This window comes from Narcine bancroftii, chromosome 1 (genome assembly GCF_036971445.1).
Source record: "Narcine bancroftii isolate sNarBan1 chromosome 1, sNarBan1.hap1, whole genome shotgun sequence".
Taxonomy (NCBI): Eukaryota; Metazoa; Chordata; class Chondrichthyes; order Torpediniformes; family Narcinidae; genus Narcine; species Narcine bancroftii.
In genome coordinates, this window is record NC_091469.1 from 151,674,644 (window position 1) to 151,700,858 (window position 26,215).

At 40.4% G+C, this 26,215-nt stretch overlaps 1 protein-coding gene across 4 annotated transcripts in view; it reads right to left on the reverse strand.

Moving 5' to 3' along the window:
- rgs12b (regulator of G protein signaling 12b) overlaps positions 1-26,215 on the reverse strand; it is a 268,107-nt gene that overhangs the window by 95,212 nt on the left and 146,680 nt on the right. For all 4 annotated transcript variants that reach the window (XR_011358479.1, XM_069941849.1, XM_069941829.1 and 1 more), the window contains exon 5: positions 15,937-16,106. Coding sequence is in view for 3 of the 4 variants with exons in the window: in XM_069941849.1 (XP_069797950.1) it covers positions 15,937-16,106 (170 nt within the window). In the remaining variant the exon portion in view is untranslated. The remainder of the gene's footprint in view (positions 1-15,936; positions 16,107-26,215) is intronic.

Here is a 26,215-nt window from a genome sequence, read left to right on the forward strand (position 1 = left end):
TCTCTGCTCTCTCCGAGAAAGTTTTAAAAAAGAGTTAAGAAGCCTGAACTGACTGCAAGAAAATGGAAGAGGAAGCTATTGGAAGGCCTTCAGAACAATAAACAATGCCTCCAAAGAAAGATAAACTGACTGTTACTTTTCAAGAACTTGAACAAGAAAAAGCTGATAAAGAAAAGAGGCCTACTTGAAGGAGGATCCCGGAGCTCTCCGCAAGGCAAGTGCCTGCGGTGACAAACCTGGAGCTGGGGAGACCTTGCACATTGCGGTACAAAGTCCCCCCCTGACAATGGCTAACTGCCACAAGTGAAGAAGTGACACTAAGCATGCACGACTCTTCGCAGAGCACAAAAAAACGGAGGCAATTTTTTTTTAAAAAGCTCAAGAAGCCTCCAGCTTCAGTGATCAAGAAGAGGAGCAGAAAGAAGGAGAAATGTATGTTGAACACAGAGTTTTGGTCAAAAAAACAGGAGAAAATAAAGGAGTCTTATATATTTACAACTGAAATGAAGTATATGGATCCTTTGCAGCAAATTTTGTTACAGTTACCAATGGAAGTTAAAAAATGTAATAAGAGTATAATTGAAAATAAAGATTCTACGAAGAAGGTGGGGAGAGTGCTGTCTCAAATGGAACAAAAATTTGAAGTGATGGACACAAAAATTAAAGGTAACGTATTTGAAATTCAGCATGTTAAAGAGCAAATAAAGAAGGTTCAAGCTGAGGTGGGCAGCAACTAAAGAACAATTGACTAAAAAATTGATATGTTAGAAAAATTTAGTGGCAAAAATGAAATAAAAAATGTTGGGCATAAGGAAGGTGACGAAGGGCAAGACATGAAAAGATTTTTACAACGTTGGATTCCACAAACTTTGGGGTAAATGAATTTCAAAGAGATATTGAGAGTGAAATAACTCATCGAGCATTACGACCTAAGCCACACCCAGATCAGATGTCACGTTCGATTCTGTTCAAGTTGCTTTGTTATGAAGTGAGAGAGAGATCTTGGAGCTGGCTGCGAAGCAAGTGAAGGAGAGTCAATTACCACTGATTTATAATAAGATTTTCTTTAACTCTGATATAATATTTGATTGGTTGAAAAAAAGAAAAGAATTTAAGATCTACCGGGACCAATGCCTGAAGAGGGCGCACAAAATCAGTGAACCGGTGCGGACTCGAAAGGCCAACATGGCCTGTTTCCGCTCCGTAAATGGTTATATGGTTAATGTGGTTAAAAAGGTTCTATGGAAAAAAGGTTACACGTTTGTTTTAAGGTACCCAGCAGTGTTAAACATTTTTGACCTGAGGATAAAAATAGATTTTTTATGGAACCCCATGAAGTGAAAGTGTTTGCAGATTCATTGCCTGAGAAAATAAAACAAGAACTGGGAGATATTTGAAGAGAGAGAGGAAGTGGATAGATTGCAGCTGGGGATGTAAAATGAAATGATATAAGTTTTAGGAGGAGAGAGAATATTAGAGAAAACAGTTTTTACCTGATAGATCTGTGTAAAAAAAAAATGAATTGATCAATGTAAGTTTGAGTAGTTTTGAAGCATAAAAGATAACATAATTTCGGGGAAGATTGGTGAGAGTATGAGCCTGGTGGGTGTGGTTTTTGATCACGATCAGGGGTATAAAGACGCGCTGCTAATAACGTATGCCTTGCGGGGGGGGGGGTGGTAGGGTTTCTGTTCTTTTCTTTGTTTCCTTTCTTTTTTCTCTTTAATATACCTAAATTTAAAGATTTAGTTAGTATTTTGGAAGTAAGAGGAGTGGAGATGGAAATTTGGACAGTTGTTGGATTTTATGAGTTTAGATGGTTGATAAATTGAATTTTATTAGTATTAATATTAATGGGATTCAGAATCAAATAAAGCAGAAAAAATGAGTTTATATGAAAAAAATTAAGAGATACAAGGACTGCCTAAAGAAATCTCTTGGTGCCTGCCACATTGACCACCGCCAGTGGGCTGATAACGCCTCAAACCGTGCATCTTGGCGCCTCACAGTTTGGCGGGCAGCAACCTCCTTTGAAGAAGACCGCAGAGCCCACCTCACTGACAAAAGGCAAAGGAGGAAAAACCCAACACCCAACCCCAATCAACCAATTTTCCTCTGCAACCGCTGCAACCGTGTCTGCCTGTCCCGCATCGGACTTGTCAGCCACAAACCGAACCTGCAGCTGCCGTGGACTTTTTACCCCCTCCATAAATCTTCGTCCGCGAAGCCAAGCCAAAGAAGCAAAAAGAAGATCCTTCATTTGTTCAAAGGATAATAATTTATTTCCTGAAAAGCAATTTTCTATTCTTTTGATCCCTTTTTTCTCCCATTCTCTAAAGGAAAGGTTATCTATTGTAAAATCTACTGATTTTGCGTCAGTATTAGTTTTGGTAGTTGGTAATTTGTTTTATTCCTTTCTACATGAATCTTCTTCCAAATATTGAGCAGATGATGTAATACTGGAGAATTCCTACGTTGTACCAATTTTTCATCCCATTTATATAATATATGTTCGGGTATCTTCTCCCCTATTTTATCTAGTTCTAATCCAGTCCAATCTGGCTTTTCCCTTGTTTGATAAAAATCTGATAAGTATCTTAATTGTGCGGCTCTATAATAATTTTTAAAGTTTGGCAGTTGTAAGCCTCCTTGTTTATACCATTCTGTTAATTTATCTAGTGCTATCCTCAGTTTCCCCCCTTTCCATAAAAATTTCCTTATTATTTTCTTTAACTCCTTGAAGAATTTCTCCGTCAAGTGTATTGGCAATGCCTGAAATAGGTATTGTATCCTTGGGAAAATGTTCATTTTAATGCAGTTTATCCTTCCTATTAGTGTTAGTGGTAAGTCTTTCCAATGCTCTAAGTCGTCCTGTAATTTTTTCATTAGTGGATAATAATTGAGTTTATATAGATGGCCGAGGTTTTTATTTACTTGTATACCTAGGTATCGTATTGCTTGCATTTGCCATCTGAATGATGATTCTTAAATTTTGAGAAATCCACATTATTCATTGGCATTGCTTCACTTTTATTTGCGTTAATCTTGTATCCAGACACTTCTCCATATTCCTTCAATTTCTTATGTAATTCTTTTATTGATATTTCTGGTTCTGTTAAGTATACTATAATGTCATCTGTAAATAAACTGATTTTATATTCCTTGTCTTTTATTTTTATCCCTTTTATTTTATTTTCTGTTCTTATCAATTCTGCTAGTGGTTATATGGCTAACGCGAACAATAAGGGCGATAGTGGGCCTTGTTGATCTACTTAAGTTAAATTGTTTTGATATATATCCATTTACTGTCACTTTCGCCAATGGCCCCTTATATAATGCTTTAATCCAATTAATATATTTCTCTGGTAAACTAAATTTTTGTAGTACTTTGAATAAATAATTCCATTCTACTCTGTCAAAGGCCTTCTCTGCGTCTAAAGCAACCGCTACTGTTGGAGCTTTATTTCCTTCTACTGCATGAATTAAGTTAATAAATTTACAAATATTGTCTGTTGTTCGTCTTTTTTTAATAAATCCAGTTTGGTCTAGATTTACTATTTTTGGTACATAGTCGGCTAATCTATTTGCTAATAGTTTAGCTATTATCTTATAATCTGTTTTAAGTAAAGATATTGGTCTATATGACGCTGATGCGAGTGGATCTTTCCCTGTCTTTGGTATTACTGTAATTATTGCTGTTTTGCATGAATCTGGTAAGCTTTGTGTTTTATCAATCTGGTTGATTACTTCCAGGAGGGGAGGAATTAATAAATCTTTAAATGTTTTATAGAATTCTATTGAGAATCCATCCTCTCCTGGTGTTTTATTATTCGGTAGTTTTTTTATTATCTCTTGTATTTCTACTATTTCAAATGGTTCTGCTAATTTATTTTGTTCCTCTATTTGGAATTTTGGTAGTTCAATTTTAGTTAAAAAGTCATCTATTTTGTCTTCTTTCCCTTCATTTTCAGTTTGGTATAATTGTTCGTAGAATTCTCTGAAGTTTTCATTAATCTCCATTGGATTATATGTGATTTGTTTGTCTTTTTTCCTTGATGCCAATACCATTCTCTTAGTTTGTTCTGTCTTAAGCTGCCATGCTAGAATTTTGTGCGTTTCCGTATTTATTTCAAAGTACATTTTAATTTGTCTTTCAATTAATTCTCTAAAATCCTGCCTTTTAAGTAGCATGGAGTTTAATCTCCATCTATACATTCTTGGAGGGAATTTACGCAAGATGTCTTTATGAATTTATCAAATGCCAAGGGAAAAGTTATATTGGGAGGGATTTTACTTTTGCTTTAGACCCTAAATTAGATAGATCAGGAGATAGAATGATGAAAAATAAGGTAGCAAAAATGGTAATAGATTTAATGGAAGATATGGATTTAGTGGATATATGGAGAAAAATCCACCCAAATGAAAAAGATTATTCTTTTCATTCTTTTTTATTTAAAGCATATTCGCAGATAAATATGTTTTTAATCTCTGAACAACTTCAATATAGAGTACAAAGAATGGAATATCAAGCATGGGTTTTATCAATCACCTTTAATTTTGTCTATTTCATTGGAAGAATGGAGGTTATAAACAGAGGTTAAATACTATTTTATTGAAGAAAAGAGAATCTTGTGATTTTATGAGGCAACAGATAAAAAGTATTTCTAGATACTGTAACGGAGTATATAGAGATGTTTGGGAGATAAATTGGGTCAAGATTTGTTAGAGCAGGTCACACACAAACACTTTAAAACACAGAATTTTTGCAGGAGTTTTGCAGAGTTCTCACAGACTCATGATGGACTACTATTTGCAAAAGGCAACGATGTAGCAACATGCCGGGCAGCTTTCTCTGGAAAACAGTTTGCAGTCTGGAAGAGCATTTGATCTTTGCAGACAGAGACAGACAGCTTTGCTCTCAAAGTGGGAGAGAGTGAGAGAAAGGAGAGACACAGACTTCAGTTCCAGAGGGACAAGCTGGCAAGTTTTGGAAGTCGACCTGGTCAAAGGAGAGGACTGGCTGTCCGGTGTTTCCCTTTAGAATAGGTGAAACAGAAAGGAAATCTGCGGTGACATGAAATAAAGAGATTATCTTCTGGAGAACCCTGAAGGGGGCAAGTCTCGTCAGCAAGACACTGGAGTGGTTGTCCTGGAATGAGAAAACTCTCTCTCTGAAAACCAACAAGAACCCTTCTGAGTGGTAACCAAAGCCGGGTGAACTTTATTAATGCTAATTTCTGTGCACAGAACAAGAATTGCCTGCAACCACTGAGATTGGACTGTGAACCAAAGAACTTTTCTAAACTTATATACCCATTAAACACACCTGCACTTAGAATTAGAGGGGGGTTAAGTAGGTTAAGTAAGTCAATAGAGATAAGTTAAAATTTGAATCTGTTTTCATGTTCAAAGATAATTAAAAGTAACTTTTGTTTAAGTTACCCTTTGTTGTGGTGCTGGATTTTGGGGTCCTCCAGACATAACAATACTAATTCAATTGTGAATAAGTTTGTTTTATGGGATTCAATGAAGGCATATTTTAGAGGTCAAATAATAAGCTATACTTCAAAAATAAAGAATATATGAAAGAAGTAACTCAATTAGATAAAGAAATAATGAAATTGGAGAAGGAAATTCAAGTGCATAAAGATGAGGAGAAGAGAAAATTGAAAGAATTGAAGAAATTAAGACTTAATGGTGCGCAGACTTTTAGAGTGGAGAGAGATATGAGAACACGACGAAAATATGATGAGTTGGGTGAAAGGGCCCATAAGTTTTAGCATGGCAATTAGAACAATAATTGCAACTAAGAAATTATCAGGACAGATAACATAAAATGCAGGAAATAAATGATAATTTTAAAGACTTATGCAAAACTTTATCATTCAGAGTCAAAGAGAGATGATAACATAAGAGATTATTTGAGACAAATTAAATTAGCAGTATTAAAGGAGGACAAAAAGATAAGACTGTCAGAAAATCTCATACAGAATAACAAGGAGTTTAAGGATCTATTAATACTTGTATTGATGGAGGTATGAGGTCAAATGAAAGAGGTTTATGATCTACCTGAATCCTTTAAGACAGCATTAATAACTGTAATTCCAAAAAAGGGAAAGATAGTTTACAGCCTTCTTCATATAGACTTATATCATTATTGAATACAGACTAAAATTGTACCGAAATTGTTAACTAATAGGCCAGTTGAATTTTTGTCAAAATTAATAAATTTAGATCAAACTGGTTTGATTCAAATAGAAAAGCAGCAGATAATGTAGTTAAATGTTTAAGTTTGGTAAATATAGCACAAAACAGTAAGATTCCCACGGTAGCAGTAGCATTAGATGCAGAGAAAGCATTTGATCGATTGGAATGGGTTTTTTTATTTGAGACACAATGGTTTTGGGATTCCAAATATTTTTATAAACTGGATAAAGCCATTGTATGATCAACCAAAAGCAAGGGTGATTACGAATAAACAAATCTCACAACCCTTTTTGCTAGAAAGGTCTTATTTTGACAATAGAAATAGAGAGGAGGTCCTAAAAAGTGAGTACAGGCAGTTAGGTAGGGAGTTAAAAAGAAGGACCGCAAAGGGGGTAATCTCTGGATTATTCCCTGTGCCACGTGACAGTTTGAATAGAAATAGGATGAGGTGGAGGATTAACACGTGGCTGAAGGGATGGAGTAAGGGGCAGGGTTTTAAGTTTCTGGATAACTGGGACCTTTTTTGGGGGAGATGTGACCTGTACAGTAAGGACGGGTTACACTTAAATCCCAGGGGGACCAGAATCCTGGCAGAGGTATTTGCTAGGGCTACTCAGGATCCTTTAAACTAGAATGGTTGGCGGGAGGGAACAAAATAGTACAGAGCAGTAAGGAGAAGGTTAGAATGCAAACAAAGAAAGTTTGTAGTAAGTATTTGAATATGGATGGGCAGGTGATAGAGAAGGGAAATGCTCTGGAAGAAGATGAAGGGCAATTGGCAGGAAAAGTAAATAATGTTGTTATTAAAGATGAGGGAAAACAGGGATTAAAAATTGGGAAATCTCTGAAATTCATATATTTTAATGCCAGGAGTATTGTAAAAAAGGTGGATGAGCTGAAGGTGTGGATTGATACTTGGAAGTATGATGTGGTAGCGATTAGTGAGACATGGTTGCAGGAGGGATGTGATTGGCATCTGAATATCCCTGGGTTTCGTTGTTTTAGGTGTGATAGAGTCGGAGGGGCAAGAGGAGGTGGGGTTGCATTGCTTGTCAGGGAAAATATTACAGCGGTGCCTAGGAAGGATAGATAAGAGGGCACATCCACGGAGGCTATTTGGGTGGAACTGAGGAGTAGGAAAGGAGAGGTTACACTTGTAGGGGTGTATTATAGACCACCCGGAGGGGACCGAGACCTAGAGGAGCAAATCTGTAGGGAGATAGTAGATATTTGTGATAAGCACAGGGTTGTAATTATGGGAGATTTTAATTTTCCACATATAGATTGGGAAACACATTCTGTGAAAGGACTGGATGGGTTAGAGTTTGTGAAATGTGTGCAAGATAGTTTTTTACAACAATATGTAGAGGTGCCGACCAGAGAAGGAGCAGTGTTAGATCTACTGTTGGCAAATGGGATGGGTCAAGTGACGGAGGTTAGTGTTGACGAGCACTTCGGGTCCAGTGATCATAATGCCATCAGCTTCAATGTCATTATGGAAAGAGAGAAGTCAGGGCCAAGGGTTGAGGTTTTTGATTGGGGAAAAGCTAGATTTGAGGAGATGCGAAAGGACTTGCAGGGTGTGCATTGGGACAATTTGTTTTATGGGCAGGATGTAGTAGAGAGATGGAAGTCTTTTAAAGATCAGATTTTGAGAGTGCAAAAGCTTTATGTTCCTGTTAGGTTAAAAGGAGGGGCAAAAGGTTTGAGAGAGCCGTGGTTTTCAAGGAATATTGGAAACTTGGTTCGAAGAAAAAGGGAGGCGTACATTAGATACAAGAAGCATGGAGTTAAGGAGATGTTTGAAAGATACATTGAATGTAAGAGGAATCTTAAGAGAGGAATTAGGAAAGCTAAAAGAAGGTACGAGGAAACTATGGCAAGCAGGGTGAAAACTAATCCAAAAGAGTTCTACAAATATGTTAATGGTAAGAGGAAAGCTAGAGACAAAATTGGTCCCTTAGAAAATCAGAGCGGAAAACTGTGTGTGGAGCCTAGAGAAATGGGGGAGATATTGAACAGTTTCTTTTCTTCGGTATTCACTAAGGAGAAGGATATTGGGAGATGTGAGATTAAAAAAAAGCAAATTGGGTAAATATGGGGAATATAGAGATTAAAAAAGGTGTAGTTTTAAGGCTTTTGAAGAATATAAAGGTGGATAAGGCTCCGGGGCCAGACGGGATCTTCCCCAGGACATTGAGAGAAGTGAAGGAGGAAATAGCAGAGGCTCTGGCGGTAATTTTCCAAATGTCATTAGATATGGGGATAGTGCCGGAGGATTGGTGCATTGTGCATGTGGTTCTGTTATTTAAAAAGGGTTCAAGGAGGAAGCCTGGCAACTATCGGCCTGTAAGTTTGACGTCTGTGGTAGGTAAATTAATGGAGAAAATTCTTAGAGATAGTACTTATAAACATCTGGATAGACAGGGTCTGATCAGGAGCACTCAACATGGATTTGTGGGAGGAAGGTCATGTTTGACCAATCTGATTGAATTTTTTGAAGAGGTGACTAGGAATGTGGATGAGGGTAGCGCAGTGGATGTTGACTATATGGACTTCAGTAAGGCCTTCGATAAGGTACCACATGGAAGGTTAGTTAGGAAGGTGCAGTCTTTAGGTATAAATTTTGAGATAGTCAAATGGATTGAACATTGGCAGAGAGTGGTAGTGGATAATTGTCTGTCAGGTTGGAGGCCGGTGACCAGTGGTGTGCCTCAAGGATCTGTATTGGGCCCATTGTTGTTCGTTATATACATTAATGATCTAGATGATGGGGTGGTGAATTGGATTAGTAAATATGCAGACGATACTAAGATAGGTGGAATAGTGGATAATGAAGAAGGTTTTCAAGGATTGCAGAGGGATTTGGGCTGCTTAGAAAAGTGGGCTGAAAAATGGCAGATGGAATTTAATGCTGATAAGTGTAAGGTGCTTCATTTTGATAAGAAGAATCAGAATAGGACATAGGTAAATGGGAGAGCATTGATGAATACAGAAGAGCAGAAAGATTTAGGAGTAACGGTACATCGTTCCCTGAAGGTAGAAACTCACGTGAATAGGGTGGTGAAGAAGGCTTTTAGTATGCTGGCCTTTATCAATCATTGCATGGAATATAGGAGTTGGGAGGTGATGTTGAGATTGTATAAGACGTTGGTGCGGCCTAATTTGGAGTTCTGTGTGCAGTTCTGGTCGCCTAATTATAGGAAGGATATAAACAGAGTGGAGAGAGTGCAGAGAAGGTTTACCAGAATGTTACCTGGGTTTAAGCATCTAAAGTATTGGGAGAGATTGGACAGATTAGGTCTTTATTCTTTGGAGCGTAGAAGGTTGAGAGGGGATTTGATAGAAGTATTTAAGATTATGAAAGGGATAGACAGAGTGGATGTGGATAGACCATTTCCGTTAAGAGGAGGAAAGATTAAAACAAGAGGACATGAGTTAAGAATTAAGGGGCAGAGGTTTAGAGGTAACATGAGGGGGAACTTCTTTACTCAGAGAGTGGTAGCCGTGTGGAATGAGCTTCCGGGAGAAATAGTGGCGGCGGAGTCAATTGTATTATTTAAGAAAAGGTTGGACAGGTATATGGATGAGAAGAAGATGGAGGGTTATGGGCATTGTGCAGGGAGGTGGGACTAGAAAGGGGTGTTTGGTTCGGTGCGGACTAGAAGGGCCTAATGGCCTGTTTCCGTACTGTAATTGTTATGTTATGTTATATTATCAGCCTTTTTGTTTGCATTAGTGATTGAAACATTGGCATAAGTAATTAGAACTGATAATTAAATTAAAGGATTTGAAGTAGGTAATAAAGAACTTAAAATTAGTTTATTTGCTGATGATGTTATGGTATATTTAATGAAACCAAAAATATCTTTGAATAAGTTGAATGAGAGATTAAAAGATTATGGGTGAGTATCAGGTTATAAAGTGAATGTTGATAAAAGTGAAATAATGCCTAAGGTGGATATGGATTATTCTCAATGTAAAAAATTGACAAAATTTAAATGGCAAAATGAAGCAATTAAATAATTTGGGATTAAAATTCGTAGAAATATAAATAATTTGTTTAACCTAAATTATTTGTCATTGTTAAAAAAATTGGAAGAGGATTTGAAAAGATGGAAAGATTTACCAGTATTGTTAATAGAAATATTTTTACAAGAATACAATATTTGTTTCAATCATTGCCTATTCAAATATGTACCAGAATTTTTCTACCAAAACTTGAATAAAACATATGAATTGCTTTGGAAAGGTAGGATGACAAGAATTGGTTTAGAAAAATTAATGTAAAAATTTGATCAGGGTGGACTAAGACTACCAAATTTTAGGAATTATTTTCAAGCAGCTCAATTTGATCAGGGTGGACTAAGACTACCAAATTTTAGGAATTATTTTAAAGCAGCTCAATTTGTCGTCCTGTTATTAACGGGATGAAAAACCAGCTTAGATTCAAATAGAAATGAATAAAATTGGTGAAACTATTCCAGAGTTAATTTTGTATAAATGAAATAATGAGCCATTTAAGGGAACTAAAGATTTTTCCGTATTGAAATATATTTTAAACATATGGAATAGAATTCATATTGAGAGAGGAACTAAAAATGATCAATAACCAAAAATGTTGTTAAAACAAATTCAACTTCTTCCTTTTACTTTGAATAGTTCTTTATTTGATACTTGGTCCTAGTAAAGGTTATACCGAGGATAAAAGATTGTTTCTGAAGATCTTTTTTCTTAACTTTTCATCAATTAAAAGATAAATACAATATACATAATAATACAATTTTTGCATATTATCAATTAAAAATGTATTTGATAAAGAGACTGGGAGCAGATTTGAGACTCCCTAAACAAAGTCAATTTGAAGATATAATAATAGATACATTTGTTAAGAAATTTATCACTAATATGTATATAAAATTACAAGAGACTGTAAAGAAAAAAGATTTATATAAATCAAGAATGCAATGGGAGAAAGATTTAAATATACAAATTCCGGAGGAGATTTGGCCAAAATTATGTTATGGAAGTGTTACGAATACTGTAAATGTTTCAATATAATTTTCTTCATCAATTGTATTATTCTCCACATAAGTTAAATGGGCTTAATCCTAATTATTCAACTACCATAAATATTTGAGTAAAATGCAAAAAAAATTTCCCCTTTTCCCCCCTCAAAAATAGGGGAGAGTCGCCTTGGCTCCCCAACGCTGGTGGTAGAAGCAGGGGCCTGGAGCGGATGCTGTGGCCTTGGTTATGCTCTTGGGGGCCCCTGCAGGGGCCGGATGCTCTACCGCAGCGCTAGGGACGGGCTTGGTGTGGTCATGCCCGTGCCTCGTGACCTGCTGGACCGTTGAGCCCTCTGGGAATCGTGTGAGCCATAGCTCTTGGGCCTTCTGGGTGACCTTCCTCGGGTCGGTGAAGCTCTCCTGGACCAGCAGCGGCCGGATATCCCCAGGCATATGGTTGAGGAAAATGTGCTCGAAGAGTGGGCAGTTCGTGTGATCACCCATGAGCGGGAGCATCTTGTCCATCAGCTCCATCGGGGACCTGTCCCCCAGGGCGTCGAGATGCAGCATCCAAGTGGCACGTTGATGCCTGGATAGTCCGAGGGATCTGGTAAGCACTTGCTTGATGGTCTCGTATTTGTCTTTGGCGGGTGGGTGCTGAACGAGGTGCAGCATGCATCTGGTGGTGGCCTGGTCCAGGGCAGCGACCACATGGTAGAATTTGGTCTGAAGAAATCTGGCGGAGGTGAAACTGAGCCTCCTTATGGCCGAATCAGGTCTCCAGCTCCTGAACCCAGAATTCAGGCAGTTTCACGGCTATAGCTCTGATCCCGGGCTTGCTCATGATGGGTTCAAAGACGTTTGAACCAGTCAGGGTCACCAATTGTTGCGGCAGCTACACTGCTCTTGAAAGAACACACACAACCAGACGGGTTGAGCTCAGTGAGCTAGTTTACCCAGGCGTCACATGGTCCCCCAGCATGGGGCTTCTGAGCCCCGTGCTTGGAAAAGGGAACCCCCCCCCCCCGACGGCGCCAATTTGGCCGGCTGCCCCGCCACGCGGCTTACAAGCAGGGCCGGTTCGCTTGCCTAATGGTGAGCCGCCACAGGTGTTTCTTTTTTTTTCTTATTTTTGGGTGGGGGGAATGGGGAGAAAAATATAACAGTTTTTTTTGTATCATTGGGCCTTGGACATTTGGTTAATGTTTTATTCATTTATTCCTGTAATGATGCAAACAATTAAATAATTTTTTTTAAAAAAAGAATATTCACCTCAGAGGATATGAGACTGAACAGAATGCCTGATTTGTAAATATCTGAAAAAATGAGCATTTGGTAAATTGAATTTTCCAACCAATTGTTCAAAGGATGCAAAACAGTTATAAGGTCTTGAAAACATTTACTACCCAATCTGTATCAATCATTAAAAGTAGAATCCTGCAAGGAAGGCTAAAAAAGGTGATTGGACAAAATGGGACTTGCAAGAGAGAAGCAATGAAATCCAAAATACTTTCTAAACTGCAGCCATATTCTCAAACTGTATTTAACAACCAGATTGTCAGTTTATAATGAAGCAAAAGAAAGAGAGAAGTCAAGAAATGCCGAAATGGAAACATTTCTACCAAAACGGGATGGTCAACTCAATTATGAAATTACAGCAAGAACTCAAGGTTACGTGAAATGACCAACCCAATAGAAACATCTAAAATTAGAAAGCGCCAAATCACCATTCCTTTTAGAACATGAGCTTTATTTAAACCGGGGCACTTTCCTTGCCATATAATATGATCAAATCCAGTGAGTCAAAAAACAATTTAGGAATGATAGAGATGTATATTAATATGAGAATAACAAGTTTTAATAAAACCAGTCTGATCTTCAGAAATAAGTGATGGTAAAATGTTCTCCAGCTTATGAGCCAAAACTTTTGCTAAAATTTTCATATCAATATTTAATAAAGAAATTGGTCTGTAAGAGAAGCACTCAGATGGATCTTTTCCCTTTACACTATGAAGGATATATGAGGTTCATTAAAAGATAATGGAAGATTTCCCTTTTTAAATTGACTTACTTAACCTAACTTAATCCCCTTCTAATTCTAAGCGCAAGTGTATGTAATGTGTGTGTGTAAGTTCAGAAAAGTTCTTTGGTTCTGTGACAGAGTATATAGATATGTTTTTGGGAAATAAATTGGGAAAGGTTTGTTAGAGTAGGAATGAGAAGTGAGATCGGACTGTGAACCAAAGAACATTTCTGAACTTATATACATGTGCGCTTAGAATTAGAAGGGGGTTAAGTTAGGTTAAATAAATCAATAGAGATAAGTTAAAGTTTGATTCTGTTTTCATGTTTAAAGATAATTAAAAGCAACTTTTGTTTAAATAACCATTTGTCTTGGTGAATATCTATTGCTGCTGGGTTTTGGGGTCCTCTGGGCTTATGACAGTTCACAGTCCAATCTCACTTCTCATTCCTCCAAGTTCATTGGTTGCAGGCAATTCTTATACTATGCACAGAATTTAACATTTATTAAGTTCACCAGGCTTCGATGCTTGAAAGGTAAACGGTTACCGCTCAGGAAGGTTCTTGTCAATTTTCAGAGAGATTTATTGTTCTAGGACATCCACAACAGATGTACTTCCCATCAGTCACTCCAGTGTCTTGCTGATGAAACTTGCCCCTTCAGGGTTCTCCAGATGATAACCTCTTTCTTTCAGGACACTACAGAGTTCCTTTTTGTTTCTCTGATTCCTAGTGAAACATTAGACAGCCAGTCCTCTCCTCTTGCATGAACCACAAGGGCTTTAACCAGGCGATCTCACAAACAGGCTGTCCACCAGCTTGTCCTGTTCCAGTCCCAGCTACTTCTGCTGGCTGTAACACTGTACAAGTGATGTGTGTGTGTGTGTGTGTGTGTGTGTGTGTGTGTGTGTGTGTGTGTGTGTGTGTGTGTGTGTGTGTGTGTGTGTGTGTCTCTCTCTCTCTCTCAGGAAAAAAGCCTGTTTGACTCTCTCTGCTTGTAAAACTACACAACCCTCTTACAAAAGCAAGCTGTCTTCCAGGTAGCAGCGGCTCCGACATGCTCTTTCATCTGCTGCCTTTTGCAAACAACAATTCATTAGTGAAGTCTCTTGAGCACTCTTCAAACCTCTTGCAAAAACTGTAGCCGATATGTCTAGCATGAGCAGAGCTCCAGTTTTTCAAATAAGATCTGTTTTAAAGTGTTTGTATGTGACCTACTCTAATAAACTTTTCCCAATTTATCTCCCAAAAACATACCTATATACTCCGTCACACTAAACAGCCACTCACACACAATGACCCAAAACATGCAGGTTGGGACCCTTGAAACATCGCCTGAATCTACTTTATTTCCCAAGTTCAAAACTATACTTTTCACTAAATTCTCCACCCTGGTTGTCATTACAGCAGGGATGCCTGCCATTCTTTCACATTTCTTTCAAATTTGCTGGCATTTCCTGCAGCTATTCATCATTTACATTGGTGATTTGGAAGAGGGGACAGAGGGTCGTGTAGCCAAGTTTGCAGATGATACTAAATGGAGTGGAAAAGCAAATTGTACAGAGGATGTGGAGAGGCTGCAGAAGGATATAGTTGTTAGATTGAGTGGCCAAAGATCTAGTAGATGGAGCACAAGGTTAGTAAATGTGAGGTCATCCACTTTGGCAGGAAAAATAGGAGCAGATTATTATTTAATTGGAGAAAAACTCCAGCCTACTGTAGTGCTTGTGCATGAATCGCAAAAGGTTAGGTTGCAGGATCAACAAGTTATTACGAAGGCAAATGGAATGTTGGCCTTCATCGCTAGAGGAATTGAATTCGAAAGCAGGGAGGTCATGCTGCAATTGCACAAGGTACTGGTGAGGCCGTACCTGGAGTACTGTGTGCAGTTCTAGTCTCCATACATGAGGAAGGATATACTGGCCTTGGAGGCAGTCTAGAGGAGGTTCACCAGGTTGATCCTGGAGTTGATGGAGTTGACCTACAAGGAAAGACTAAATTGTCTGGGATTATACTCACTCGAATTCAGAAGAATGAGAGGAGATCTTATAGAAACATAGAAATATTATGAAAGGGATAGATAAGATAGAGGTAGGAAAATTGTTTTCACTGGTAGGTGAGACCAAACTAGGGACAGAGCCTCAAGATTCAGAGGAGTCGATTTAAGACGGAGATGAGAAAAAACTGCTTTTCTCAGAGAGAAATGAATCTGTGGAATTCTCTGCCCAGGGAAGCGGTTGAGGCTACTTCATTAAACATATTTAAGGTTCAGTTAGATAGATTTTTACATAAAAAAGGAATTAAGGAATATGGGGAAAAGGCAGGTAAGTGGAGTTGAGTCAATGATCAGATCAGCCATGATCTTATTGAATGACAGAGCAGGCTCGACGGGCCAGATGGCCGATTCCTGCTCCTATTTCTGATGTTCTTATTAGAACAGATCATTTAAAAACTAAAACAATAACAAAGTACAAAACTAAAGCACATAAACACCACTATGAGAACTGGTATCTTGTAGAACAACATGAACATTTTTAGAACAGCAATCACTTTTTCAGACATCCGTTATATTTCTCACTATTTATCCTTTTCAAAATGTCCTTGAATTCTCCCAGTAATCAGATGATGGAAAATTATATGTACTGATATCTCATGTTTTCCGTTCAAGAATTCTAGCACAGGTAAAATAATTACTTACTGAGAAATATCTGATGCCAACTGGATCTTGGAGGAGACGCTCAAAGGACACAGCCCAGCTAGCGACCTGTCGCTCAGCATGCTTTCTGCAGCTTTGGACACTTGGAAGACTGGCATTGCTGTTAATGCTGTTTTCACTGTTGTAATTCTTGAGATCAGCACCATTTAGCTCTGTCAAACAAGATAACAAAGAAATAAATATTCAATTAATACAATGATTTAAGTCTCAAAGAATTGTTTATATGAATCTTACTGGAAATTGTACTGATTGCAGAAAGACCACAAGACATAGGAGCAGAAATAGACTATTCATGAGCTGATCCATTTTCCCACTAAGCCCCACTGCCTGACTTTTTCCCCTGACTAATCATGAACCTATCAATCTCTGCCTTAAATAGATCCAATGACCCGGCCTCCACAACCATCTGTGGCAACAAATTCCAGAGTCACCACCTGAAGAAATTCCTCCACATCTCTGTTCTGAACAGACACCCTTCAATGCTGAAGTGTACTCTCTTGTCCTAGACTCTCCTAGCATGGAAAGCAACCAGGATATCAATAAGAAACGTCTCGCTTCTTAGCACAATCAAATGGAATTAGGAAATAAACTATGAACTTGTCGAGATGTAACTACAGTAAAACCCCTGGTATTCAGCCGGTTCAGTAAATTTTCGGTGGCTTGAGATTATGTGTTGCATGATTGGCGAACTAACCGCTAGGGGGCATCAATATTAAACTTTCATATTTTTATTTATTTTCTGTGATTTTTTTTTTGCTGGTTGCATGAGGCTCCTGGCTGCTTGAATTCCAGAAAACAGGGATTTTACTGTAATTTTGTTTTCCACTGTTACAGTGGCAAATTTAAGAGCAAATGTATGTATAGTTACATTTCAGGTTTTTAAGAAATAATTAAAAGCAGGAGTCCAAAAAGAGTTATGCTAAATAAGCGGTTAAACATTATTCTCTGTGCTGCAGTTTTCAACTAACTAACTATTTGCCAAGGCAAATAGCGCCTTTGGAAGACTACACAAAAGAGTCTGGAAAAACAACCAACTGAAAAACCTCACAAAGATAAGCGTATACAGAGCCGTTGTCATACCCACACTCCTGTTCGGCTCCGAATCATGGGTCCTCTACCGGCACCACCTACGGCTCCTAGAACGCTTCCACCAGCGTTGTCTCCGCTCCATCCTCAACATCCATTGGAGCGCTCACACCCCTAACGTCGAGGTACTCGAGATGGCAGAGGTCGACAGCATCGAGTCCACGCTGCTGAAGATCCAGCTGCGCTGGATGGGTCACGTCTCCAGAATGGAGGACCATCGCCTTCCCAAGATCGTATTATATGGCGAGCTCTCCACTGGCCACCGTGACAGAGGTGCACCAAAGAAAAGGTACAAGGACTGCCTAAAGAAATCTCTTGGTGCCTGCCACATTGACCACCGCCAGTGGGCTGATAACGCCTCAAACCGTGCATCTTGGCGCCTCACAGTTTGGCGGGCAGCAGCCTCCTTTGAAGAAGACCGCAGAGCCCACCTCACTGACAAAAGGCAAAGGAGGAAAAACCCAACACCCAACCCCAACCAACCAATTTTCCCTTGCAACCGCTGCAATCGTGTCTGCCTGTCCCGCATCGGACTGGTCAGCCACAAACGAGCCTGCAGCTGACGTGGACTTTTTACCCCCTCCATAAATCTTCGTCCGCGAAGCCAAGCCAAAGACAATAGCAAGAAAAAGGACTGGGTTGTGCCACATTATAACCATATTACAACACAATTTACCAAATATATTGAGTCATTCTCAATTAGCAGTGACAAGAAAAAAATTATGATTCAATGAGTTTTCCACATGATCAGAGCTGACTCTTTGAATTTTGAAGTTGTTGCCCACATTGCCACAGATGAGACAAATAAGTTGCAGCTGGCTCAGTCAACTCAATTGCTCCACCACAAGGAAATAATTTAACTCCCAACGTGTGCCCAATGGATTCAGTAGCATTGTGTTTAAGATATCTGGAACACTGATCTGGAAATATTTTGGACTTAAATGCAACAATTAAGAAGTTTGCCAATTAAATTAAAATAGGTTGATAGTGAGGAACACAGGGCAGCACAGTTGTTCAGCAAGTCGAGCCATTGCCTCACAGCACTTGAGAATCCAAGAACTAACCTGGAGCTTGCAAGTTCTCTGTGTAACTTCATGGGTTTCTTACCAGTGCTCGAGTTTCTTCACACATCTCAAAGATATGCAGGTTGGGAGGCTAACTGGCCACTATAAATTGCCTCTAGTGCAAAGGTGAGTATTAAAATCAAAGGAGTAGATGGAAATGTGGGAAGAAGAAAAATGGGATTAATGTAGGATTGGTATAAATCAGATAATTGATGGTCCCCATAATATTTGATACCGTGGCTAATCAAGAAACTATCAATCTCTGCCTTAAATACACCCAATGACTTGGCCTCCACAACTGCCTGTGGAAAAAAATACTAGAGTTACCACCCTCTGGCTAAAGAAATTCCTCTGCATATCCATTCTAACCAGATGCCCTTCAAACCTAAAGTTGTGACCTCTGGTCCTAGACTCTCCCACCATTGGAATCAACTCCGTCCATGCCTTTCAACATTGAAAATGTTTAAATGAGATTCCCGCCTCATTATCTTAAATTCCAATGCTTCAGGCCGAGAGCTGTCAAATGCTCCTCATTGCCAAAATCATCCTTGTGAACCCCCTCTGAGCCCTCTTTAATGTGAGCACATTGTTTCTCTTATGAGGAGCTCAAAACTGCTCACAATGCTCCAAGTGGTGTTTCACCAGTGCCTTATAAAACCTCAACATCACAATCCTGCTCTTGTATTCTATTCCTCTTGAAATGAATGCCTGCATTCATGTCTTCAGTGGGAAACCACTGTGTGTATACATTTATCTGTTTGGACACTCACATTGGCTGACTGTACCTGTGGCCCCTCCCACAGGCTCCTGAATAAAGGTGACTGTTCCACAGGACCGTCCTGCGTGCAGGACAGTACAGGAGCATGGACATACTTTTGTTCTATCGTTAACAAAAGCCTATCAGTTTGCACAACTTCAGTCTTTTGGAGTCACTGATGGTGCATCAATTTTATTAGCTTTTTTTTATATAATGGAGAAGATCCTGAAGCCAGTAAAGCTGGAAATCTACCCTCAATCACCAACTTTGAACTCTGGCTTCGCTGTTTCAAGGTATTCCTGCAGGCATCTTCAGCCATTGTGCGGTTAGAGACCGACAAATTACAGGTCCTGCACTCCCAATTCGGCACCCTGGTACACTCCATGATCAGAGTCGCTGCGTCGAATCAGGAGACCATGGACAATCTAGAGGGCCAGTACCTCCAAAAGATTAACGAAGTCTACACCAGGCACCTCCTGGTGACCTGAAAGCAGCAGCCTGGGGAGTCAAACATCGAGTACCTTCAGGCCCTGCGAACCCTTAGAAGGGCCTGTGAATTTGATGACCGCAGAGTACACAGAGGACCAGGTCAGAGATGCCAATGTTGTAGGGATCAGGTCGAATAACATCCACCAAAGACTACTGGAGCAAGGGGAGCTCAGCCTGCAGGGAGCAGTCGAGTTGGCAAGTACGCTGGAGGTGGCCCTTTAGAATATGGAAGTCCACTCAACTGACAACGTGGCTGCCTTATGGTTGCTCCAGGCGCTGCCATCTTGGGATGTGCCACCACCCCCTCACCCCGCTAACGATCCAACCACCATCACCAGGTTCCGTCAGTGACCCGACCACGGCCACTATACTCTTGAGCACCCGAAGTGCGATTTATGTGGTCTGGGCAAGCACCCGAAGAAATGTTACCCAGCGAAAGACACGGTCTGTTCCAGCTGTGGGAAGAAGGGACACTATGTGTAGATCCATCCCATTCCCAGCAGCGTCATATGCAGACAGTGGGGGCTGCCATCTTGGACATCTCCATCTTCCAAATCAGCACGCAATTTCTCCACAGCAGCAACAAGCAACACTCCGACACTGGTCTCCAACACACTCGACCAGGACAGCCCGCATCGGCTTGCCCCAGGTCAATGATGGATATTTAAGTGAATGGCCACATGACATGAATTGCCTGTTCGATAGTGGGAGCACAGAGAGCGTCATTCATCCTGACATGGTGCAGCGCTGCTCCCTTGTGGTAAGGCCAATAAACCAAAAGGTCTCCTTGGCCTCAAAGTCACATATGGCTAATGTTCGTGGTTACTCCAGAGTGACTCTAATCACATGGGATACAGACTATAAAGAATTTAAACCAGTGGTTCTCAACCTTTTTATTTCCACTCACATACCACTTTAAGTATTCCCTATGCCATCGGTGCTCTGTGATTAGTAAGGGATTGCTTATGGTGGGTATGTGAGTAGGAGGGGAAGGTTGAGAATCACTGCTCTAGACCCAATTTTTACTGAAATATTTGGCTTGAGAAAAATTGTCATTGGCCCATTTCCTTTGGAGTTATGAAACCGTGCGCATAACGAGTCAATTAGGTACAATTAAAACAGTGGCTTTCAAACTTCTTTCCACCCACATACCACCTTAAGCAATCCCTTACTGATCACAAAGCACCTCTGGCAAAGCGAATACTTCAGTGGTACGTGAGTGGAAAGAAAAAGGTTGAGAACCACTGCTTTAAACTTTTGGTGATGTCGCAGCTCTGCATTGCCATACTACTGATTTTCAATGTCACTTTAAAAGAGATGATGGAGTTCAATGGGCCCCATCCAACCCTCACTGTCTGTTACTAGTAGTTCTCAAATCACCCCTGCACTCCACCTACCCTTCAGCCTTCCACCTCCCCCTCCACTAATCACACACAGTCATTTATCGTGCACGATCAGCAATTTCTCCAGGCTTAAAATCACCCCTCCACTGTTGTTTGCCAATCTCACCACCAAATGTTAACCCATCGCCACCAAAAGTTGATGGTACATTGCTGGGTTCAGGGCCTTTATTCGGGCGAAGGAGCAGCGGCTACTGAATGAGGAGATCATTGAGGCCAGCACCAGCCCTTGGAGAGCATAAGTGGTGCTAGTGAAGAATGGGGAGAAGAACAGGATGGTTATTGACTACATTCAGACCATTAATAGGTGCACACAACTAGAAGCATATCCCCTCCGCCGTATATCCGATATGGTGAACCAAAGCACACAGTATTGGGTCTTCTCCACTATCGACCTGAAATCCCCATATTACCAGCTCCCTATCCGCCCAGAGGACCGCCAATATACTTGGTTTGAGGTGGATGGCTGCCTCTACCACTTCCTGCAGGTACCCTTCAGCATCACCAAAGGAGTCTCGGTCTTCCAGCAGGACATGGACTGCATGATAGATTAATACAAGCTGCAGGCCACATTCCTGTATCTCAACAATGTCACCATCTGTGGTCACAACCTGCAGGACCATGACGCCAACCTTCAAAAATTCCACCAAACTGCCAAGCTCCTCAATCTCACATACAATGAGGACTAGTGCATATTTCGCACAACCCACCTTGCCATCCTTGGCTGTGTCGTTGAGAATGGAGTCATTGGTCCAGGCCATGAATGCATGCACCTACTCCTGGAATTTCCCCACCCCCACAACCTTAAAGCCCTGAAAAGGTGACTGGGTTTTTCTCTTACTATGCCCAGTGGGTCCCTAACTATGCAGATAAAGCTTCTTGGTATTGTACTGGAACTGCAGATAAGTCCACCAGCACTGGCTGAGTTAACCAAGAGGGAAAATCCATTGCCTTTAAACCACAAAATCTTTCACTGAAGTCAGTAACCAACATTTTCAAATGATCAACAATGACGTTTGTAGCAGCACTAGTTACCTCACACTTATTCAACCAATAGAATTGACTGAAATTTCTTGCAGAAATATTCCTTTGGCATAATTCTAGAAGTGTCATAAATCCAAATATCAATGTGTCATATTTGATACTTGGAGTTGCTTGTTCAATGTACTTAGTTTCTCAAAAATGTCCATCAAGTAACTCACATAAGCTTTGCCATCTGTTGTTAGCAAGAGCTTCATTTCAGGGTCGTCCTTCAAAAACTCACTGAGGAGATCAAACAGTTCCAAAAACCTTTTGAATCAGTTTCCCTTTGACAACCACGTTACTTAATTGTGAAGTAATAATGGCGTGAAGCAAGGCTGTGTTCTCGCACCAACCCTCTTTTCAATCTTCTTCAGCATGATGCTGAACCAAGCCATGAAAGACCTCAACAATGAAGAAGCTGTTTACATCCGGTACTGCACGGATGGCAGTCTCTTCAATCTGAGGCGCCTGCAAGATCACACCAAGACACAAGAGCAACTTGTCCGTGAACTACTCTTTGCAGATGATGCCGCTTTAGTTGCCCATTCAGAGCCAGCTCTTCAGCGCTTGACGTCCTGTTTTGCGGAAACTGCCAAAATGTTTGGCCTGGAAGTCAGCCAGAAGAAAACTGAGGTCCTCCATCAGCCAGCTCCCCACCATGACTACCAGCCCCCCCACATCTCCATCGGGCACACAAAACTCAAAACGGTCAACCAGTTTACCTATCTCGGCTGCACCATTTCATCAGATGCAAGGATCGACAACGAGATAGACAACAGACTCGCCAAGGCAAATAGCGCCTTTGGAAGACTACACAAAAGAGTCTGGAACAACAACCAACAGAAAAACCTCACAAAGATAAGCGTATACAGAGCCGTTGTCATACCCACACTCCTGTTCGGCTCTGAATCATGGGTCCTCTACCGGCATCACCTACGGCTCCTAGAACGCTTCCACCAGCGTTGTCTCCGCTCCATCCTCAACATTCATTGGAGCGCTTTCATCCCTAACGTCGAAGTACTCGAGATGGCAGAGGTTGACAGCATCGAGTCCACGCTGCTGAAGATCCAGCTGCGCTGGGTGGGTCACGTCTCCAGAATGGAGGACCATCGCCTTCCCAAGATCGTGTTATATGGCGAGTTCTCCACTGGCCACCGTGACAGAGGTGCACCAAAGAAAAGGTACAAGGACTGCCTAAAGAAATCTCTTGGTGCCTGCCACATTGACCACTGCCAGTGGGCTGACATCGCCTCAAACCGTGCATCTTGGCGCCTCACAGTTTGGCAGGCAGCAACCTCCTTTGAAGAAGACCGCAGAGCCCACCTCACTGACAAAAGGCAAAGGAGGAAAAGCCCAACACCTAACCCCAACCAACCAATTTTCCCCTGCAACCTCTGCAACCGTGTCTGCCTGTCCCGCATCGAACTTGTCAGCCACAAACGAGCCTGCAACTGACGTGGACATTTACCCCCTCCATAAATCTTCGTCCGCGAAGCCAAGCCAAAGAAGAAAGAAGAAGAATAATCTCACATGTTCTGCATTTTTATCGACACAAAACTGCTTAAAAAACAGACGTTCACATTTGGTATTAGCTTTGATGGCACTGATACACTTGATCACAGAATGAGGTATCTCATGTAGAACAGGGGAAACTTTCTTGGCAACTAAGTTTTCTCAGTGGATAATACAATGCACAACCAACATGTTTGGATTTTCGTCCTTCATTAATTTTAAACATGCTGGGTTTTTTTTTAAAAACCCATCATAGCAGGTGCCATCTGCAGCACAAGATACAAAATTTCTTCATGGTATTTCATTTTCATCCAAATAACTTTTGAGCTTGCTGTAGATATCAACTATAGACTTTAATGATCCACAAAACATCTCTTCTTGAAACTCTTCCTGATCTATATATCTCATGTATGCTAATAACAGAGCCTCACTGCACTGTACAGTAGATTCATCCAGTTGAATTGAGAACTTTCATGATTTAAACTTCTCAATAAGCTGTTTTTCAACATCTTGACCCATGTATTCTATTCTGTTGCAATTACTCAATGGCATTGCTCGGACATCTTTATCATCCTTTCGCAGAACTGTTTTGAGAAACGATGATATTGCGGATTTAATCAGTTCCTCCCCAATCGTATGATTCTTCTCATGTTTTGCTATCAGCAAAGAAATTTCATAGTTAGCTTCAAGAGTACGATTCAGGTCTGTAGCTTGCGCAGCAAATAAAAAAGTGATTTTTGATCTACTTTCAAACTTCTTTCTCAGTGATTTAAAATATTCCAAATTCAAATCGACATGGTTAGGATGTTTTACCCTCAAATGAGTTTCAAGACAGCCTGTCGAAGTCTTTTGGGATAATAGGCAAAAAGGTGCCCGCTCATCACGTACAGCAGGTATAAACCCAAACTTCAAAAATTTCACTGAATATTGATGAACCTTTTGCTTGCTTGGTCTTGTAGCGGGGTCGCTACTGCTACACCCAGGTTATAACTCATGGTTATAACTCCTGGACTGTAGCTCAAGACTCATGGAAGAAAGAAGACACACACACACACTGGTAGAGCATATTCGACACTGAGTTTATTTAGGGGCAACTCTGCCTTTTACAGTGAGCTCAGCCGTGTTACCACCAGGGTGTGGTTTGAGCTGGTTGGCCACCGATTGGTCAGTTCCAGTATCCAGGCCCCGATTGGGCCCCCGGAATCCGCTGGCGGTGATTGGCCAGTTTCACCGGCAACCTATGGAAACAGCCATCTCAGCCCATGCGAGGAGGTCTTGCCAGTTGCTGCATTTGATGGCCACTTCTGGTGTTGGTCACGGGCCACTACAGTCTGCTCATTTTGAATATACAACAGTGCAAGCTCCCATAAACAGATTAATACAACAGCGCGAACTCCCTGAAAAAGTTAATCAATAGTTTATTATGTTTTCGAATTGAAAAATGTAATAATCAAATCAATGGAAGAATACTGACCCTAAAAAAAAACCACACGACTTTTGAAATTATTTTCTCACAGAGTGCATCAAAACTGCACTAGCCTCATGCTTTACTTTCTGGGGTCTTTATTTTTTTTTCCAATTTTGCTGCCCCCCTCTGGCTGGCACCTGGGGCAAACAACCCCCTCCCCCATCAAAACGCTAGTGTACAAAGATACATACAGATAGAGGTTTCACTCACTCCTAACTAAAAAAATAAAGGGGTATGGATGGAGACATGATTCCTGGCATAAGTTGGAATCCTCGTCACCAATGGGATAATTTGGAGTGGATGATAATAAGACTGATCAGAAAAAAAACAATTATTATGTTAACCAAGGATAACAACAGTTGAAATAAGAGAAACAACTGAAACATTGGAAGAGCAAAAACACATGTTATGAAAATAAAAAGAACTTGGAAGTTACCACAATTGTGTTGCCAAGTCACATCTTTCACACCAACATAACGAGTTTATTTTTTCAAACCAACTTGTTAATTATTTCCCAAAATATTCCTACGTCCCACCAAAATATTCCCATGACCCACCTTGAGAATCTATGTGATATACCATGGCCTCTTATCTTGTTAAGCAGTCTCATGTGTGGCACCTTGTCAAAGGCCTTCTGAAAATCTAAATACACAACATCTGCTGCATCTTCTTTATCCTGCCTGTTTGTCACTTCTTCAAAGAATTTCAACAGGTTTCTCAAGCAAGATTTTTCCAAGCACACAGTAGCCTCATCCTTGACAATTGACTCTAACATTTTCTCAACCACTTATGTCAGACTAAACAGTCTATAATTTCCTTTCTGTTGCCTCCGCCCTTCTTGAATAGTGGGGTGACATTAACAATTTTCCAGAATCATACCAGAATCTATTGATTCCTGAAAGATCATTATCAATGCCTCCATAATCTCTACCACTATCTCTCTCAGAACCTGAGGGTACAATCCATCTGGTCCCAGAGACTTATCCAACCGTAGACCATTCAGCTTTCTGACCATCTTCTCCCTTGAAATTAACTACACTCACTTCCTTCCTTGATACCCTTCAACATCTGGCACACTGCTAATGTATTTCACAGTAAAGACTAATGCAAAATACTAATTTAGTTCATCTACCATCCCCTTGTCTCCCATTATTATTTCTCCTGTGTCATTTTATAATGGTCCTTTATCTACTCTCGCCTCACTTTACTTTTTATATATTTGAAGCTTTTTGTGTGGTCTTTGATATTATTGTTCCTCTCTAAACAAGTTTCCAATTGCAGTAAGATATCAATGGAGTGGTGTCAACTTCCTCTCGACCACAAATTCACTTGGTCCATCTCTCGCAATATTCTCCCTTTTCTCGAACTCTCTGTCTCAAACTCAGGAGACAAACTCTTGACAGACATCGTCTACAAGCCCATCAACTCCCACAGCTGCCTCAACTACCCCTCCTCACATCCT